This window comes from Haliaeetus albicilla, chromosome 16, assembly GCF_947461875.1.
Source record: "Haliaeetus albicilla chromosome 16, bHalAlb1.1, whole genome shotgun sequence".
NCBI lineage: Eukaryota > Metazoa > Chordata > Aves > Accipitriformes > Accipitridae > Haliaeetus > Haliaeetus albicilla.
The window spans coordinates 3644292-3662608 of record NC_091498.1 but is presented as its reverse complement, the minus strand read 5'-3'; the positions used below and the strand labels follow the sequence as shown (position 1 = coordinate 3662608).

Here is an 18317-nt window from a genome sequence, read left to right as displayed (position 1 = left end):
CGTCTGGTGTGGCCACGCCCTCTCTGCCCGGCGCGCCAATGGCCGCCGTCCCTCTACGCTACTCCCCGCCCCGGGGGAGGGGGCGTGGCGACGGCACTCCGCGCATGCGCTCCTTACGTTTTTTTGTCCCCGCTGCCGCCCCGTAGCAGGATTGGCGGTGACACGTTTCCATGGGAGAGCGGTGCGCGTGGCACCGCGGGGGGCGGGGAGCGCGGCCGGGCCTTAAAGGGGCCGCACCCGGCGCAGAGGCAGAGCGAGTGCGGCGGCAGGAGGCGGCCGGAGCGGCGGGTGAGCGGCTGGGGGGTACTGGCGGGGCGGGGGGTGAGCAGAGGGACATGCTGCCGTGCTCGGCTGTGCCCTCCTTCAGCAGGGAGATCCCCCACCCCGGGCCCCTGAGGTAAAATCCAGCCCCTGAGGTAACCCCGGGCCCCTGAGGTAAAATCCAGCCCCTGAGGTAAAATCCAGCCCCTGAGGTAACCCCAAACCCCTGAGGTAAAATACAGCCCCTGAGATGAATCCAGCTCCTGAGGTAACCCCGAACCCCTGAGGTGAATCCAGCTCCTGAGGTAACCCCGAAGCACTGAGGTAAATCCTGCCCCTGAGGTAACCCTGGGCCCCTGAGGTACATTCAGCCCCTCTGGGGCCCCCCAGCCCCACAGGGACCTCTGGTCCCGGCCCCTCAGGTAAGTCCTGGACGGGACCCCAGCCTCCCAGGCGATGTGCAGCCCCTCAGAAGACCCCCGGACCCACAGGCAGCCCCAGTCCCAGCTCCTCAGGTAACTCCTGGCCCCAAGCCCAGACCCATGGGTATCCCTGGCCCTGCAGGTAACCCTGTCCCACGTCCACACCCTGTCCCAGAGGCCCCTGCCCTGTCCCGCTGCCTGGTCACCTGCCTGGCGAAAAGCAGCATTATTTTGGCTTTTCAGCCCTTGCCTGCCTGGCTCAGGCTCTGTCTTCTCCTGGAGCTGCCCTCCCTGGCTGCCAGAGGAGCTCTGGGGCCGGCAGCAGACACAGGACAGGGCAGTTTAGGGGTTTCAGTTGGGTTTTCAGCCTGAGACGCAGCTCTGAGAGTGACTAAAGTCACCCAGGGAGGAAACTTACCCTGCGCTGCCTCCACATGCCTTGGTAATAAAGTGGATTCTCCCTTCTTCCCACTGGGCAGGAGCTGCTCTTCAGTTCCAAGGGGTGGGGGCTTTCTTGCAGGTTATTTTCCAGGTTTCCACTCTGTGTATGGCAGCAAATGTCCCTGTAATCTGCAGTGACCCAATGCCCACCTTCCTGGGAAGCAGGGGTGGAACAGGGCCAGCACTGGGAAGGGAGGCTGAAGGGAGTCGTGGGACTGTTGTAAAGAGGGGATTTCAGAGCTGGAGAAAAAAGGGGGAATAGGTAGAAAAGGGCAGAGCTGATATACCCCTGTGGAGACCACCCAAATTAATACCGTTAAATGATTCCCTGCCCTTGTGCTATGGGGTGAATTAGCCTGAGGGATTTGTGCTGTAGGATATGGGTGACACCAGGACCTTGGCTGGATTTAAAAGAAAGAACAAGGGTTTTTCCCCAGTATGTGACAAGTGTCAGATAAACCCTCCCTGTCCAGAAGGTGTGAACCACATCGGCAGGGTGTGCTACAACCTGCCCAGCCCATTCCTCTCCGGATGTCATGCCAAGCGCAGGGAGTGCCTAGAGGCAGTGCTGACGTGACAGTGTCCAAGTCCTGCCTGCCCCTTCCCTCCCAGGGCCCCTGGCTGCTTCACACAGCGCTCTGCACTGAAGGGCTTTCCTCCCCCAGGGAGCCATGGCAGAGAAGATCCTGGTGACTGGCGGAGCTGGCTACATTGGCAGTCACTGTGTGCTGGAGCTGGCGGAGGCTGGCTATGTCCCTGTGGTCATAGACAACTTTCACAATGCCATTCGAGGTACGGAGAGCCTTCCTGTACAAGGGGCTCGACCCCTCTCAGCCTGTGCCGGGACCTCTGGCTATCCCAGCACCTCATCCCCTTCCATCTCTCCAGGGGCAGACGCGCTCCCTGAGAGCCTCCGGCGTGTGCAGCAGATTGTGCACCAGCCCATCCTCTTCCAGGAGCTGGATATCACCAATGAGGTAGCGCTGCAGGAGCTCTTCAGTAAGGTAAGAGCAAGAGCTACAGTGCTCCAAGGTGGCCTCATGGGCTCTGAGGGGTGAGAGGGGTTTGTGCTGGGGGTGGGAACCAGGAGGGAAATGTGGACTGCGCAGGAGCTGAGCGAGGAAGACAGTGCTGAGGAAATGCTGTGACCAGTGAATGTTCCTCTGGGCCATGGAAACTACATGGGCTGACTGAATGAAACTCCTGGGGAGACTTCTGACTGGTTTCTGCCTGGAGCTTCTGTCTCCTATTGCCGTGGCACTGACACCGAGCACCTTCTCCCTCTGCAGCACCGTTTCTCAGCCGTGATGCACTTTGCGGGGCTGAAGGCAGTGGGGGAGTCTGTGCAGAAGCCCCTGGAGTACTACAGGGTGAACCTCACTGGGACCATCCGGCTGCTGGAGGTGAGTGGAGCTGGGAGGGCAGCGTGTGGTGCTCGGGGCCACACGGGTGCTGGGTGACTGGTGCTGGGTGTGATCCTGCTCTGGGGTGGCTGTGCTGGCTGGCAGCCTGGTCCCTGTGGTGTTCCCTGTGCCTGGGCCCTGTCCCAGGGGTGTAATGGTGCCTGCATGGTGGGAGCTGCTGCCTGCGGAGGGCTGAGCTGCGCGGCTGAGCTGGAGGGTGCAGATCTTGCTGGCTCAGTGGCAGCTGGTCCCTGCTCCCCAGACCATGAAAGCCCACGGCGTGAGGAACATCGTGTTCAGCAGCTCTGCCACCGTCTACGGAGACCCCAAGTACCTGCCCCTGGATGAGAACCACCCAGTTGGAGGCTGCACCAACCCCTATGGCAAATCCAAGTACTTCATTGAGGAGATGATTCGAGACCTCTGCAAAGCGGAGAGGGTGAGGAGCTGCCCAAAAGCACGCAGGGCTGGGAACTGAGGTCTTTTCCCACTGGAGCGTGCTGGGGTGACCAGGCAGCACTGTGCAGCACTACACCCTCCCCAGGCAGCCACGTTTGTGTGTGTCCCCAGGACTGGAATGCCGTTCTCCTGCGCTATTTCAACCCCATTGGTGCCCACGAGTCGGGCATGATCGGAGAAGATCCTCAGGGGATCCCGAACAACCTCATGCCCTACGTGGCACAGGTACTGCCCCGCTGCAGCCTTTGAGGACCCTCCTGCTCGCAGTGCCTGTGCGGGGCATGGGCTGATGGGGGTCTCCCTGTGTGCAGGTGGCGGTGGGGCGCCGGGAATTCCTCAGCGTGTTTGGGAATGACTACAAGACGAACGATGGAACAGGTACATCGCAGAATGGGTGGAGCAGAGACACCCCATCCCCTGGGGCAGCTGTCGCAGCTCCTCAGCCTGGCTGCGCCCTGGACAGGAGGGCTTTGCGCTCACCCTCTGTGTCCCCACAGGTGTCAGGGATTACATCCATGTTGTGGATTTGGCTAAGGGCCATATCGCTGCTTTGAAGAAGCTCAAGGAGAACTGCGGCTGCAAGGTACCAAGGGGGCCGTTGTCTGGGGTGCTGTCAGCCCTGCTGGGGCTGGGCCAGGACTGGGCTTTCACAGCCCTAGGGGAGCTAAAAGGGGGCCTGGCCCTTCTCCCCTTCCAGAAAAAGCTGACATGTCCCTTATCCTCCTCCCAGATCTACAATCTGGGTACAGGCACCGGTTATTCCGTCCTGCAGATGGTCCAGGCCATGGAGAAAGCCTCGGGGAGGGAGGTAAGGTCTGACTCAGAGCCTGCAGGGCCACCGGCACAGAGCCAGCTGCTCCCACAGGCTTCCCTTCGCCACCCCAAGCCATCACTGCCTCAGCAGCCCCTGTGCCTGTGTCTGTGGCAGCCACTGGCACCGTTCCCTCAGCTCCTGGGCCCCAGGAGCCCTCAGACCCCACGGTGCTGCTTTCCCTGCAGATCAAGTACAAGATCACCGGCCGGCGGGAGGGAGATGTGGCCTCCTGCTACGCCAACCCAGCGCTGGCTGAGCGTGAGCTGGGCTGGAAAGCTGCCTTTGGCCTGGACAAGATGTGTAAGAGCATCCCCTTCCCCGGCATGCTGTGTGCTGTCGGCTGCCCCCCTCCTGGCCCACCCCTCACCGCCATTCTCCCTGTTGCAGGTGAGGACCTGTGGCGGTGGCAGCTGCAGAATCCCACAGGCTTCAGCAAGAACTGAGCTGTGGCCCAAGGGCTCGCCTGGCTGCTGTGGGTTGCTCTAGGCCAGCTCTGCCTGCCTCCCCAGCGAGACTGTGATCATCCTGGGTGCAGTTCCAGCTCCTCCTCCTGCCTGTTGCGTGGGGCAGGAAGGCAGGAGCATCCCTAGCCTCTCTACTCCTCATCCTCATTCCCCCAGGTCCTTTGCATCTCATAGAGTGGAAACACAAGAAGAACAGAGCCGGGGCCCAGCTTTGGCACCCAGGGCACAAAACCTCCTTGTGGGAATGCACAGGGGCTGGTGCCAGCCCCAGCAGGGAGAAGGCGCTTGGCTGGGCCCTGCAGCTGCTCTCAGACCTGCTCCTGGGCCTTCCCTGTGCTTTGGGAAGTGGCCACCTCCAGCACCCAAATAAGCGAGTCCTGTCCGGCCCAAATTGCAGATGAAACCACCCATTCCCTGCTGCATCCAGCGCCCAACCTGCCCAGCTTGGGGAGCAGGGGTGGTTCCCAGTCTCGGCAGGGGAAAGCCGGGGCACCCACTGCCCCCTGCCCTGGGCAGGGAGAGGGCTGCTCAGCTGCTGAGCACCTACCTCATGGCCTCGGGCCCCAGGAACACCCAGACCCCCGCACTCCTGCAGGGACCAGTCACATCCTGAGGCCACCATGGCTCATTTCCCCAGCCCAGCTCCCCAGGGCCAAGGCCCTAATGGCTGCCAAGGGCTTCCCCCCCACACCCCTTTTCCCCTGCACCCCCCCCAGCATGGTTTTGGGGACCAAGACTCATCTCCTACATATTCCTGCCGAGCCAGAGGAGCTCCTGCCCCTGGCTGTGCCAGCCCTGGGCATGGCCAGCCTCACCAGGCTGCACGCAGCCCCTCTCCACCGCTGCCATTAGATTTGGCTGGTGCCTGGTTTTGCTTCCATGTTGCCTGTGGCAGCCGCTTCCATAATCACATTGCCAAAGGCTTCCCAGGAGAAGGCTCTGCTCAGCTGTCAAATACTGGTCCTATTTATTGCTGGCAGTTCTAACGGCTTCATTAGGCAGTGATGACGCAGTCAGCCCGGTTTGCTGTCAGTTGGATTAATAACTTATGCTACTAAATTATGAATTGAGCTTTTGATTTGTTTTTAAATAAACTTTCTTACTTTCTAAGTGGCAGCTCTGTTCTGCTTCCACTCAGCCGGAGCTGCTCCCCCTGGGGCCTCGTGCTAATCTGCTCCCCCCAAACCTCCGTTACAGAGGTGCTGACGGCGCTTCCTGCCCGGCCACGAATGACGGCAACTCGGCTCTGGGAGAGGCTTATGATTTATTTAACCTTGTTTCCGACTCTGTGGAACACACACACAAAAAAACCCCAAACATTTACAAGGAAGACAAAAGAGAGAGAAGAAGAAGAAAAAAAAAAAAAAACCTGTATTGAGGAATGGAGAGAAGCCATTCTCCCTCCCGGGTCCTCAGCACAGCCCCGGCCAGGCACGTGCTGCTCAGGCGGGGAGCGAGCAGGAATGCTCTGCAAAGGGGCCAGCGTGGCCACGAGTCCCGGGCCCCCGCTACACACACAGTTCCAGTTCACAGTCAAATAGGTCAGTCTGTCCGTCCGCCAGCCCTCAGGTAACCTCTGCAGGGAGCTGCGTTCCCATCCCAGCCAGCCCCTCTCGCCTCCCCACCCGCCGAGCGCAGGGAGGGGAGGACACAGCAGCTTTAAAACAAAGTAGAAGAAACAGCAGGACTGAACCCCAAGCAAGGGGAAGAGCTGGGCTCCCCCCAACACCAGCAGCAGGTTTGCTGGTTTAAGACTTCCTAAAAGGGGAGAGGGGAGAGAAAAAAACCAAACCCCAACCCAAAATAACCCAAGAAACCAACCAAGGATGGGTCTGACAGATCCGACTCTCCGGAGAGCGGGTTATTGCTTTGCGCATCCCAGGCGGGGAGGGCACGGCTGGAGCAGAGCTGCTGGCATCGAGCCCCCCACTCCCTGCTTGCCCCCCCCAGAGCAGCCCTCGCCCTCCAGGAGATGCCGGCCCCGGCACTGTGAGCCCGGCCACGGGGCACCAAGCAGAGGGTCTGCGGGTCGAGGGGCCGGACAGGGCATCGACCCACACAGAGCCGGAGCACACGGGAGGGAGCAACGGCCCTTAGGCTAGGTGGGTTTTGTGGTGTATTTTTTTTTAAAAGACATGTACAGCTCCAGCCCCGAAGGGCCCAACAGTGCTGTGGGCTCAGCCCATGGAGGAGAGGCGAGGAGAAGGGCAGCGCTGCTCAACAGCAAGTGCCCTCGGCCCTGCGGGAGGGGAGGGGGGGCGGCCAGAAGCCCACCCGCGGAGACATTCGGGGCCCTGTGCCCAGGGAGCTGCTCTGCTTGGTGGGGACGGGCCAGGCCCCACGCCCCAGCCAGCCACGGCACGGCCAGGCCACCGCTCAAGAGAGGACAAACCTTGGCTGCAGCCGGGTGTGAGGGAGCCCGGGGAAACCTTTGATTGTACACGGAAAGGCCAACAGAGCCCACAGCCCTGGCCCTGGGAAGCACGGAGACCCCCGTGCTGCCCTGCAGGATGGGGTACAGCTGTACCCAGGTGTTAGATGCTGGTGAGATGATGGCTGGGAGCAAACCTGCTTCCTCCAGCTGCGCCAGCCTGGGCCAGGAGCCATCCCTGGGGGTCGGGGGGACCTCTCCTCACCTCTCCTCTCCCTCCCCAAGCCAGCCCAAGTCCAAAGGGAAGGAGAAGTAGCAGCAAGAGAGACGTTAAGGACCGGGCCAGCGCCGGGCAGGCTCCATGGCAAAGCTGCTCGGACGCCAGCTGTAAACGGCAGCGCTTTGGGACTCGGTGGGTGCAGAGCTAGGCCGAGGGAGGGACAGATGCCTCTGGCAGCCCTCACTGGGCTGAGGAGGAGATTGTAAAAGCAACAAGAGGAGGAGGAGGAGAAGGAGGCGATTATCTCGAGGAGGGCAGAGCTGCCACAAGCCGATGGCTGAGGCTGCTGGAACGCGGGACGAGCCCACCGGGGAGTGTGCGTGTGTGACAGGGCGGGGGCCGGGGCTCCGAGCGAGGAGGTGCAGGAGCTGTGTGGACGCCTTTCTGCCAGCCTCGGGGAGACGGGGCAGCCTTTGGCGGTACCGGCCCAGAGCAGAGCCTCTCCCCTGGGCCTCGAGGTGTTCGCAGGAGAGTCCCGGGTTCCTGAGCTCTGATTGAAAACCCGTGAGTCACCTGAGCGGAGGTCGAAAGCAGCCGCAGAAGAGGACGGGCCGAGGGCAGAGGAGGAGCACAGGCTGCTCTGGGTCACAGAGGGCTCCAGAGGGTGCCCCAGCCCTGCCCTGTGCCCGCACCGCTCCTCCCGCCGCACAGGGACACATCCCACCCCTAATACTGTTAGAAAAAAAACCAAACCCAAACGCAACAAAAAAACCTCACCCGCGCCGTGCCAGACCCACACACTGTGGTGCCTGAACAAGGAGTCGAGGGGATGGTGACCCCCACAGAAACCGCTCGGAGCAAGAGGAGGAGAGAAAAGGCCACTCGAAGACTCGCCTTAGACAGCTCCGATCTCAGCTCCGAGAGCAGCAGGGAGAGATGGGGCACACCCAGCTGGAGAGGACGCGGTGCAAGGAGACGGGAAGAGGCGGGGGCCGGGGGTGCGGCGGGAGGTGCGGTGGGGTGCCATGGCTTCCGTTTGCAGCGGACGGGTCACGGGGGAAAGATCAGTGGGTGCGACCTTGGTGTCCTTCCCTGCGACAGTCTCGATTGGCTCCACTTAGATCCGGGGCAGCAGCTTCTCGATGAACTCCTTCACCGCCATCATCTCCTGCAGAGAGCACAGAGCCCGTCACTCCGGCGCTCCTCAAGGGCCATGCCTTGCCCCGAACGTGGGGGCACGAAGGCTGTGCAGCCTCCCCAGAGTGAATCAGGGAACAAACACATGTCCTGTGGGTTCTGGACTCAGCAATGTCCCTGCCCTGCCTGACCCACTGCGCCGGGGTCAGTCCCAAAGGTGAGACCAACCCCTGAAGGTCCCGTCCCCTCTCTCTGCCCCGAGGCACTGACCTGAGGACAGGAACTGTGCATCACACCGGGGTAGGTTTTGAACTGGACCTTGGTGGGAGTGACGACAGATTTCAGCTTTTCAGCAGTGAGGGCCCCGAAGCGGACTGGGATCATGGGGTCCATCTCCCCGTGGCACTGCAGGATGGCGATGTCCTTGTTCACGCCGTTATTCGCCGCCTGCAGCGAGGAAGGAAGCGCTCAGGGGTGCCCAGGAGACTGGATGCCAAGCGGGGAACGGGGCAGGTGCTTTATCTGCATCCCCATGCCCATCACCTGGCAGCTCCCCTCCTCAAGAGGGCTCTGGGAAAGCTGTTCACACAGCGCCTACTGCCCTGCCACCAAAGGCCTCCTCCCACGCTGCCACCAGGATTGAGCTGCTGCCCAGCGGGTGTGAGGAAGCCTGGGGAGCAGATCGGCTCGCAGATGCCCACACCAGATCGGTGGCAGAGCCCTGATCTCTGCTGTGCCCTCGCCTGCTCCGGGTCTCAGGAGCAAGGACACAGGATTAAGCCCCTGCCACAGGCACCTCGTGCCTCCCGCAGCCCCGGGCTCACTGCAGCAAACTCCAGAGGAGAAAATCCACCCCCCACCAACCCTCCCTGCAGACACGCGTGGCGGCAGCAGCGCAGGGTACCTGCGGGAAGGCCTTGTGCAGCGGGAGCCAGCAGCTGAGCGCCACGATGCCAGCCAGCTGGTGCTGGCAGGTGAGAGCTGTGTACAGCGACAAGGCACCGCCCTGCAGCAGGGGAGGAAAATCTGTTAGTGCCGGAGCGGGAGGATCGGCAGCCCTGGGATCACCCAGCATCCACCCGCCTCCTCGCCACAGACGCTCCCTTTGAGGGGTGTTTTCGGAGGGCGAAGAGGGGTCCCAACCCTCAGTCTGCTCCACCTCAGCCCCCCGCAGCCCAGCTCACCTGTGAGAAGCCCCCCAGGATGATGCGGTTGGGTGGGATCCCGTTCTTCATCTCATGCTCGATAATTGCTTTAACTGGAAGAAGACAGAGAAACAGGGTCAGTAGAAGGTGGAGGGGGGGCTGAAGAGCATCACCCGAGGCCTGGGGGTGCAGACAGGACACTCAGCACATCAGGGAGAGGCAGGTGCCAGAGGTCCCATGGACTGAACACACTTGGCTTTAGCCAGAAAGCAGGTGGGCTGGGATCACAGGAGAGCAGAAAGGAAGGAGAGGTGGAAGGAAGACATCCGCTTCTGTCCCAGTGAGGGAGAGGTGCTCAGGAGCTCAGGACTTCCCCCTCCCCAAAGTCTCTTACTGTTTTCTGCAGCTTTCTTGATTCCAGCTTCATCCTCAGGTGCATCCGGAGTCAACCCCATCAGGTCAAACCTGGGAGAAGCAGCAGGGTCAGCCCCAAACCTCTGCCAGCACCCAGGGTGTGGGGAGGCAGGAGCTGGGTTGCTCTGCCCTTCCCCTGACTCCTACAGGGCAGCGGATTTTGGCTCCAGTCCCCTTCCCCCCAGTCCCCAAAATACACCCCCAGAAGGGTGCCACCCACCACTGCCACCCAAAGCACTGACCAGGAGGGCATAACCATCTTCATGTTGAGGGTCACGGGGATCCGGGGCCTGGAGAAAAAACAGTTTGGGTGTTTTAGTTCAAGCGCAAGAGACGCAAGTCCGAGCCAAGGGGAGCACGGTGACCAGCCCTCCTGCCTGCAGCTGCAGGATGAGACTCCCAAGGGACAGCAGCAGGTCAGTGCCACCAAACCCAGCCTGGGGACTGCAAGGTGACCCCAGGGATCATCTATGAGCCCCAAGCAGATCCCAGCTGAGCTGGCAGCTCCAGGGCGTTGTCAAGCAGCCCGTCTGGGGAGGAGAGCACCTGGGTCCCTCTCCTGTTTGCTGCTGCCGAGCCAGGAGATGCTGATGGAGCAGCTGCCTCTGCTGCCGAGATGGGACACCGGGAAGCCGAGGCCCTGCTGCCGGGGACACTGCTGCAGCCGAGCTCTCCCTGCCCGGTGAGTGCCCCCCCTGCATGGGCTGCTATCCACCCTGGGGACACATTGGGGAGCATTTCCTTCCCTTTCTGCTGAGTGTCCTCCTGCCTGACCAGGGGAACGGGGAAGGAGCTGTGGTGCTTTTTGGCTTTCACTGCAGCCATCGGGGAGAGGCAGAGGGCAGGAGGGGGGAAGAAAACAGACTCAGAGCAGCAGCTCCCATGCTGATCGGCTCTGTGGGAAACGACTCTGCCTGCAGGCAGCAAATGTCAGGGCTGGGGCCCTGCACGAACTGGCCACAGCAGGAGAGCAAGCCTCACTGCACAGCCCTGCGGGTAGGTCAGGGCACAGGCCACCGTCTGCCTCTCCGAACAGTCTTGGCAGCAGGCACCAGTGTCACAGCCCACCCAGGCTCCCCAAGGCCCCTTCCCGAAGCAAGGACGGCACTTACGCGTGAGGGCAAATATATTTCACGTAGGGGAGGCGGATGGAGGAGAGAGCGTCAGCCCAGCTGTGCCTGGGGAGAGAGGAGAGGAGGAGTTCAAGGCTTGCCTTAGCACTTTGGAGGATGCTGGCGAAGGTGAGGGATTTCCCCCAAGGACAGGTTTCCTCCAAGGCTGCTGGCCCCCTGCCCTGACATTACTTTACCAGGTCCTGCCCACCCCGGCAGCCTGAATCCCAATGTGAATCCCCGGCACAGACCTCCTCTGCGGCAGGGCAAAGGCAGCACACAAAGCCCTGCAGCTGGAGGCAGAGGAGCTGCTAGCAGCAAGGGAGGAGGGAGAATCTCCTGCGCAGGGAAAAACCTTTTGTTACTGCTGTATCTCATGCTGTCCTCTAAGGTGGCCTTGCACATTAGAGCGATGCACTCGCGTAGACACAACCCAACTCCTCCCAGCCCTCCCAAGGACTGGAAAAACCGCAGTGCTTATCTGCTTGCCTTAAAGAAAGCAGAAAATCAAACCCGCAGGAGGCGGGGGGCTGCCAGGCTGCCGGGATCATAAATATTCAAGTGCAGACAGCTGCTGGCCGGCGATTCCCTGTGAGGGTGGCGCAGGCACAGCTATCGGACCGAGCTCAAAGCCCCAGACAAATCTCAGAGCTGCCCCTGGGGAAAGCAGCATTGGTGCTTGCAGCGAATGGCCGGGCCCGGGTCTGCTTTCAGCAAACCACGCGTCACAGCCAGAGCCAGCTCCAGGAATACTCACCCTGTGTCTCCAAGGCCATGTAAAAAAATGACCTGTTAAATTAAGCAGAAAAACAAAAGAATTAGCTGGTGCGACAGCCGGTGCCCTGGGAGAGAGGCAGGGCTGGGCTCGCAGGGAAGCGGCAAAAGGCCACTTAGTCACTAACTAGAAGAGACTCTAACAGGCAAAAACTAGCTGATGCTAATGACACAGTTTTGAGCATGACGGATGGGCGGAACAGGTACATCATCGTTATCGTGCCACAGAGCCTGCTGTCACAGCCAGGTCCATGGGCGTCATCGGCCCCTTGGCTGCCCAGCAGAGCAGAGGGCCAGGGAGCAATGGATCATCCTGCCAGGCTGCATGGCACCACGCTGAGCGGAGGCCGAGCTTGCCAAGAACTCACAAAACCCATCCCTACAGGCTTTTCACCTAAGGCTAGAGCAACCCCTAAGCAATAGGGAGAAGAGGGAAGGCAGCCTGCTGAGCCCCAGGGAAGGGCAGAGGATTTTCTTTGGGGGTTTGGCTTTAAAAGCTTAAATAGCCAAATCAGATCTAACTCCCACTGACTTCCCTGCAGGTCAAGCCTAGCTGTGAGGCTGCGCCCGCGCTTCTGCGCTGGACCAAGCACCAGAAACGAACAGTCCAGCCCAAAGGGCAGTTACTTTTCCCCAGTAAGACAAGACCTTGCTGGTCCTGCATCCCCTTTGATGTACCAGGATGCACATCTGAAGAGCTGAGGGATTACAGGTTCAGCTCATGGCCCCTCTGAACCCCACGGAAGCAGCTCCTTATTTTCAAGACTGCTAAAAGGGAAGAAGCAGGTGAGGCAGGAGGGGTCCGGCCCTTACCGCGGCAGTCTCCCGCTCTGCCCCTGAGACAGTCACTGCGTCAGCGAGGAGGGGGACAGACATGTTGTTACCACACATACACCGAGAGGGACTCAGACACTGGCACCTGCGGGACAGAGGGACAAAGGTAAGGCAGGAAAATAAACCCCTCTTACCCCTTGGCAACTATTTGCACCAGAGGGACCAGCTATTCGGAGAAAAATTAAAGAGTACATGAAGGCTTTGATGTTTAAGCCCTTGGGACAGCCCCACTCCATCCCTGGCCCAGCAACGCCAGAGAGCCAGGAAGCAGCAAATGATTCCCACATCGCAGCACCAGATGCGTGCGAGCAGGGATGCATGCGTGGGGTGTTGGAAGTGTTAAAATTAGCTCTTTCTGTTACACCTCAAAGCCAAAGTTATTTCTGTGACTGTAACGATGTGGGCAGAGGGCAGCCGGGCAGCGCGCAGCCTCAGCGTCCCTTCCCGGCTGCTAGCGGAGCCGAGGAGAAGCCTGACCCACATCTGCTCCGATGGTGAAGCAGGAAACGCCAGCCCTCCGCACGCAGCAACACAAGCTTTACAGCACTAATAAAAGGTCCAGCCCTCTTTTATGGAGCTGTTTAGGGATAAACCAGAGCATTCAGGCGCTGGCCTGAGACCCAGCCCTACGCTGCCTCCCAGAGCCTGCGTCCCCCCGCAACGATGGCATCCCTGTCCCTCCCTGATGGGCAGCCAGCCAGGGCCACCACCTCTGTCCCCACCACAACAGCCTCCTGCCAGCACAAAGGGCTGATTGTCACCTCCCGGATCCCTGTCACCTGCAGAACGAGCAGCTCCGGCAGAACTAACAGCCCCCACGACACCACCTTCAGACGCGACAGTCGATGGTGTTTGTTCCCAGTCCGGTGCAAATCACTAAAACTACCGCTCCTCACGTGACAGGCCCTAACCACCACTTACCGTCCAGGACTAATTAGATCAGAGCACGCTTACAGCGCTGCCATCATCTCCCGGGAGCAAGATCAGCCTGCCGGCTACTGCTGGGAGCAAGATCAGCCCCCGTGGTCTGCCTGACTCTTCACATCTCACAGCAAGCACCACCCCCAGAGGGTTTTGGATGGCACGGGACCACCTGAACCCCCCCAAAACTCCCGGTACCCCAGCAGACAGCCTTACCCAACAGAAACAGCCGCCTCCTCTACCAGCCCGGGCCAAGACCTGCCCGACTCGTTTCACCAACTGTTCGTCAGCTGTTTGCCCGACGCAAATAAAAACACCGGGAACAACAAGCTCCTCGGGTCTGGCAAACCTCACAGACTCACAGCCCACGTGCTCATGTGTACTCCAGGGTCAAAACAACCAGTGAGGAAAAACAGCACCTGCCAAAAATCCCGGCGAGAAGAGCCATAAATAAAAGCATCTTCCATGACAGATGGAGATGCTGAAACGTGCTCCCTGAGCAGACACAGGCTCACGTCTTTGCCTTATTCAGAGGCTTCAGGGAAAGGAGGGGTTTCGAGGGTCAAGGCTGCCCGAAAAAAAACACGAGTCACCCGTGGAGACACCCGAGATTTCTCTGGGGTGTTTCTGCCCCACTCCCAGGGCATCTACAGGAGGGTCCAGGGCTCCCGCCACAAGAACAGCTTGAGCAGAGGCAGCCGTGAGGCCAAAACATAACACAGGAAGGATAAAGCCCCTGAAAGGGGTCTGTGCCTGAAAAAAAAGCACGCACACACACACAAAAAGACGAACTTTTGAGAGATCTGTGTCCGATTCCAGCTGTCTCCGTAGCAGCCCCAGAGCTATCGCACCCCTCACCCATGAGAGCGATGCCAGCAGGAAACCCACAGCCGGGACCCGGCGTTACGCGTCGTCAGGAGGGGAGCAAATCGCTAATTGTTGTTTTATTAACGTGGCCCGGCCTTTCCCGCTCCCGCAGGCCCAAAACCAGCCGGTGGCGAAGCGGCACGGAACCGGTGAAGGGAGAGAAAGGCAACAGGAGGCTGGAGAAATCCCGCCTGCCCCGGTTGGAAGGAGAAACCCAATTTTTGGTGGAAATGTTGGGGTTTTTTTGGGGGGGGGGGGGTCCTAAAGGCTGAGCAGGGCGGGGGGGGGGGGGGCTGGAGGGTTCGTACCGACCCCCGGGAGGCCCGTGGGCGTGGGAGGAGGTGGGTTTGCGGCGGGAAGGCGGTTCCACGCTAGGTGGAGCGGCCCGGTTACCGGCGCCCCCGCCGCCCCGAGTAGGAGGCCGCAGGGCGCCGGGACCCGCCACCGGGGGGGGGGGGAGGGGGGCAAAGCCCCGGATCTCCGGCCTCTCTGACAGGGCCCGCCGCTGCACCAGCCGGTGATCTACCGTCCCGCTCCCCCCCCCCCCCGCCCCCGTTCCGTTAAACACCCCGACAGCACCGCGGGGAAGGGCGGTCCCCCCCTCCCTCAACCCCATCCCAGCCCTCACGGAGCGCCCTCCCCCCCCCCGTCCCCTCCCGGTGGTACGTCCCGCCCCGCACCTCTCCCGCGGAGCCCGGCGCGCGCTCTCCTCCGGTTCCCCCGACGCGCTCCCACCGGAACTTCCGGCCGCCGGGTGGCGGTCGGGGAGTTCAGCGCGGCGGAAGTGACGCATTACCCGTCCCTCAGGGGGCGGCCATTTTCGTAGAGGATTCCGCTCAGGGCAGAGGCGAACGCGGCGGGACCGGCCACGGTCCCCCTCGACGTTACCACAGCGGGCCGCTTCCCCTTCCCCACCGCCTCCCTTCCCCTCTCTGCCGCCGGTCAGGCACCGAGCGTCGCCCTCTCCCCGCCAGACAACCGCCGGTGACAGCCGCGGCCTGGAGCCGTCCCCGCTGTCTCAACCCCCGCAACCCGGCGTCTCCCTCTGGGGGGAGAAGGGCCGCTCTGCACACTAGGCTGTGACCCACGTTCAGGGACAGGGATGCGGGTGACCAGGCCGCAGCCGGAGCTCTGCACCTCAGCGCGTGTTTTATTGACAGTCAGAGAAGGAAACGATACCAGACACGAGCTTGCCACTGCCTAAAGACCGAGTCTCCCGTTAACGAGAGCAGATCTGCTGCCTTCTTGCGGGACCCAACGCGCCGCCGCCCTCAGCGGCCACCTTCGTACAGGCATTGCACGCGATCGGCGCTCTGCTTTCCAAGGCAAAGACCGAAATGTAAAGCTGATCCAACACTCTCCAAGTACTTCAGGAAGCCATTTCTGTCCGAGTCAGCCCGTCACATCCATACACTTGTACCAGAGCCTTCGGGAGATTCCCGACAGCACTGTTAGGAGATGAAGTGAGTCTGTGGGGTGATTTGTTCCAACTTGTGATCAGCTGGGTTTGCTGATGCTTCGTAATTGCAGATGGTGACTTCATGGCGATGAGCCTGAGTTAAGATGGAATGCGTTAGTCCAGAGGAGAGCAACATTCAAGTCCCTCCTAAAACACCTGACTGGCAAGAGCTGAGTAGGTTCCCATCTTACAGACTTTCAACCACAGACCCCCCCCGCACTGTTCCCACTTCTTCGCCACAGCTAGAGCTCAACTTAAGCTATGATTTAAAGCCCTTTTTACACTACCAGCACAGTCTTGCTCATCTCTGCTCTTACCTACCTCTGTCCACTCTCCTTTCAGGCCTATATAAAAAATCTTTGTTGTCTCCGCTCCAAAGTTCTTCGGGAAGTGGATGGAGAGGTGGGAAACACTGGAGAAACGGGCAATTCTGAAAGAAAACACACTCTGAAACCGGAGCTGTGCGTACAGGCTACCACTCTGCTGCATTGCCACCTCCTCGCAGCATGGTGCTGAGCTCCTACCCTAACCCAAGTCAGACTTGAGAGCAAACAACTTGAGGGTGCAGGAGGAGCAGCTTCCCTCACACTTGTGGCGAGCAGGCTAGCAACAAGCTGTCGCTGGGGCCAGGAGCAGGTGACATGACACCAGGATGATTCTGCACCCCAAAAAGTCCTGGGTCACAGGCACAGGCACCCCCCTGACTCCAGGGAGGGGGTTTTCAGACCAGAGCTCTCACCTGACAAGGGCAGGACAGAGCCAGGGAGACAAATTCTACTGTGGGCAGCTTTGAGATGCAAGGGAAGGAACTGCCCTCTGCTAACACTTTCCTAAAATTCGGTGGCACACCAGCAGGCTGGATCGAGCGCAGCACCTGCGCTCGGGAGGAGCAGCCCTCTGCACCCCCCAGGCATGTGGGTCTGCATCGTACTTGGTGGGGTACTCCAGCTCGCCTGTCAGATCCCGGTTCAGGCTGAACGTCTGGTCCGGTTCCCTGGCTGTGTCATCAAAGGACATGTGAGGAATGTTCTTGAACCTGGGAAGAGAGGGAGGAAACCCAGGAAGTTATTAACATACAAGTCAGCTAATTGGTTTCCTCCCCATCCATTAGCTCTACCCTGCTAAAGTTTAAGTAGCTACCAAGCAGTGCGCTACCCGGATTCTTCTGAACAGTAAGAAAATGGATTTGCTTTGTCTTCTAAGGGAAAAGATACCAACGCCACCACAAAGCGCCACCACAAAGCACCACCACGCTCCAGAATACCCAACACCCTGAAGAAATAACAAGGAGGAGCGAGGAACAAAGCTGGGGAGATACAGATCTCGGCATGCTTGGGTACATGAAGAAACCCAGACCCGGTACACTGCAGACCAAGGAAAATAGGGGCTTGATAAAGGTGTATTTCTTTCCCCACAAGCAAGAACTGCAGAGTACTCAATACTCTTTTATTTAAAAAAAAAAAAAAAAAAAAGGCAGTATTAAGAAGCATTTCTCTCCCATCAGGAGCTAAAGCAGGCCATGTGGCTCAGTACGGCAGGACCGCTGCCAAGAGCCTTACAAACCTCACCTAGCTGCAGGACACTCCGTCACTTGTGTCCCTCCCTCCCTTCCAGGCCTCAGTTTCCCCCCAAAGCGTAAGCCCTCTTGGCCCACCGATCCTTCTGCAGCCAGCTAAGCCAGCAGCAGGTTGATTTCTTCACAACGCACAGCCAGTGTCCCAACCAAACCTTCTCTTCTAATTAAAATCGGTGCCTCATTTCTCTAGAGAAAAAGGCAGCAAGCAGCCGCGCTCATCCCTGTACAGGTTATGGTTTCTTTTTCCTCCTGAGGCCCTGGGATGACGGAGCTGCTGCAGAGTAACACTGCGTTCTCCCACGCTGCGCACCCTTGCTGGGTGCTCAGGCACCCAACAGCATGAGAATTGCTGTTCTCGTTAGCTACGAGTCAATCAGTTCAGTTTAGGCTCTGGCCAAGTTAACGCTCATTTTACTTACAGTCTCATCTCCGCTGGATGCGTCCCGTCATCTTCTCCCATCACAATTACTCCTTTTAATTTCACATTACCCGTAAACCTGCCAAGAGACGCAGAAGCGGCATTTTCATCTCCGTTCTCTCCAGATCAGCCCTGGTTACACAGCAGCACGCAGACGTGCCTCATTCCCAGCAATAAAAAGGCAAGAAATAAGCCCTGTCAGCAGCCAAAACGATGCCGAAGGAGCTCAGGGAAAGGACTTACGGGATATTGAACAGAAGCTCCTCATCATCGTCGCTTTCTACGAACTGGGGAGAGAGAGGAGCAGGTCAGGGCCGGCCCCAGCTGCGCAGGGAGGCACGGGGGGGGTGAGTACAGGGAGCAGTGGGGCGGATAACCTCGGAGGGGGCTCAGGGGTAAGGCGGGGACCCCCCACCACCACCTCGCTTAGTCCCACACCCCCTCCCGGCGCCGCCCGGCTCCGCTGCAGACCCCCGGCCCGGGCTCCACCTGGGTTCGGTCACCCCGCTCCTCCCAAGCGCGGAAGACGAGAGCGCCACTGCCCTCTCGACGCTCGTTAAGGCATTGCAGCCGCTGTCGGTCGATCCGTAGGTAAAGCCCCCAGGCCGCGCCGCCATCCCCGCCGACCGCCGCCGCTTCCCCGCAGCAGCAACAGCAGCGCCCGTGACCGTGCGCCATGCCTGCGCCGCCGGCCCCGCCCACCGCCGCCGGCCCCGCCCACCGCGCCTGCGCACAAGCCGCCGGCCCCGCCCACCGCCCCAGGGGGCGGTGCTGGGCGCCGCACGTGCTCGCCCCGCCCCCCCCC

The 18317-nt window shown here is 60.3% G+C and overlaps 3 protein-coding genes across 7 annotated transcripts; 1 reads left to right on the top strand and 2 right to left on the bottom strand.

Moving 5' to 3' along the window:
- Positions 1 to 140: 140 nt before the first annotated feature.
- GALE (UDP-galactose-4-epimerase) lies at positions 141 to 5374 on the top strand. 3 transcript variants are annotated; one of them, XM_069803099.1, is made up of 11 exons: positions 141 to 288; positions 1790 to 1916; positions 2013 to 2128; positions 2414 to 2527; positions 2790 to 2966; positions 3098 to 3211; positions 3298 to 3364; positions 3484 to 3569; positions 3717 to 3794; positions 3986 to 4100; positions 4188 to 5374. In XM_069803099.1, exons 2-11 carry the CDS (start codon positions 1796 to 1798, stop codon positions 4241 to 4243), a joined length of 1044 nt encoding a protein of 347 aa, XP_069659200.1. In that variant the 5' UTR covers positions 141 to 288; positions 1790 to 1795; the 3' UTR covers positions 4244 to 5374. The 3 variants fall into 3 exon arrangements, with proteins under 3 accessions (XP_069659200.1, XP_069659198.1, XP_069659199.1); XM_069803097.1 differs by having other exon boundaries at positions 3950 to 4100; XM_069803098.1 differs by having other exon boundaries at positions 163 to 288; positions 1737 to 1916; positions 3950 to 4100.
- A 137-nt stretch (positions 5375 to 5511) lies between these two features.
- LYPLA2 (lysophospholipase 2) lies at positions 5512 to 14806 on the bottom strand. 2 transcript variants are annotated; one of them, XM_069803100.1, is made up of 10 exons: positions 14740 to 14806; positions 12251 to 12356; positions 11421 to 11452; positions 10664 to 10729; positions 9794 to 9841; positions 9532 to 9602; positions 9177 to 9250; positions 8897 to 8998; positions 8263 to 8439; positions 5512 to 8023 (listed from the first exon to the last, which is right to left on the bottom strand). In XM_069803100.1, the coding sequence occupies exons 2-10, from the start codon at positions 12326 to 12328 to the stop codon at positions 7973 to 7975; spliced, it is 699 nt and encodes a 232-aa protein (XP_069659201.1). In that variant the 5' UTR covers positions 12329 to 12356; positions 14740 to 14806; the 3' UTR covers positions 5512 to 7972. The 2 variants fall into 2 exon arrangements, with proteins under 2 accessions (XP_069659201.1, XP_069659202.1); XM_069803101.1 differs by lacking the exon at positions 14740 to 14806 and adding an exon at positions 13409 to 13982.
- Positions 14807 to 15189: 383 nt separating this feature from the next.
- On the bottom strand, positions 15190 to 18227 carry PITHD1 (PITH domain containing 1). 2 transcript variants are annotated; one of them, XM_069803095.1, is made up of 6 exons: positions 18002 to 18226; positions 17756 to 17799; positions 17514 to 17591; positions 16450 to 16554; positions 15840 to 15948; positions 15190 to 15612 (listed from the first exon to the last, which is right to left on the bottom strand). In XM_069803095.1, the coding sequence occupies exons 1-6, from the start codon at positions 18188 to 18190 to the stop codon at positions 15511 to 15513; spliced, it is 627 nt and encodes a 208-aa protein (XP_069659196.1). In that variant the 5' UTR covers positions 18191 to 18226; the 3' UTR covers positions 15190 to 15510. The 2 variants fall into 2 exon arrangements, with proteins under 2 accessions (XP_069659196.1, XP_069659197.1); XM_069803096.1 differs by lacking the exon at positions 17756 to 17799 and having other exon boundaries at positions 18002 to 18227.
- Between the last annotated feature and the right edge of the window lie 90 nt (positions 18228 to 18317).

What these genes read in the sequence shown, in the direction of transcription:
- GALE (XM_069803097.1), top strand. Translation starts at nt 1,796, where the DNA reads ATGGCAGAGAAGATCCTGGTGACTGGCGGAGCTGGCTACATTGGCAGT. An exon ending in TGCAGGAGCTCTTCAGTAAG is followed by an intron (nt 2,129 to 2,413) that starts GTAAGAGCAAGA and finishes CTCCCTCTGCAG; the next exon opens with CACCGTTTCTCAGCCGTGAT. An exon ending in GGACCATCCGGCTGCTGGAG is followed by an intron (nt 2,528 to 2,789) that starts GTGAGTGGAGCT and finishes CCTGCTCCCCAG; the next exon opens with ACCATGAAAGCCCACGGCGT.
- LYPLA2 (XM_069803100.1), bottom strand. Translation starts at nt 12,328, where the DNA reads ATGTGTGGTAACAACATGTCTGTCCCCCTCCTCGCTGACGCAGTGACT. An exon ending in AAATATATTTGCCCTCACGC is followed by an intron (nt 9,842 to 10,663) that starts GTAAGTGCCGTC and finishes TTTTTTCTCCAG; the next exon opens with GCCCCGGATCCCCGTGACCC. An exon ending in TGCACAAGGCCTTCCCGCAG is followed by an intron (nt 8,440 to 8,896) that starts GTACCCTGCGCT and finishes TCCTCGCTGCAG; the next exon opens with GCGGCGAATAACGGCGTGAA.
- PITHD1 (XM_069803095.1), bottom strand. Translation starts at nt 18,190, where the DNA reads ATGGCGCACGGTCACGGGCGCTGCTGTTGCTGCTGCGGGGAAGCGGCG. An exon ending in GAGCTTCTGTTCAATATCCC is followed by an intron (nt 17,592 to 17,755) that starts GTAAGTCCTTTC and finishes GTCTCTTGGCAG; the next exon opens with GTTTACGGGTAATGTGAAAT. An exon ending in TGAAAGGAGAGTGGACAGAG is followed by an intron (nt 15,613 to 15,839) that starts GTAGGTAAGAGC and finishes ATCTTAACTCAG; the next exon opens with GCTCATCGCCATGAAGTCAC.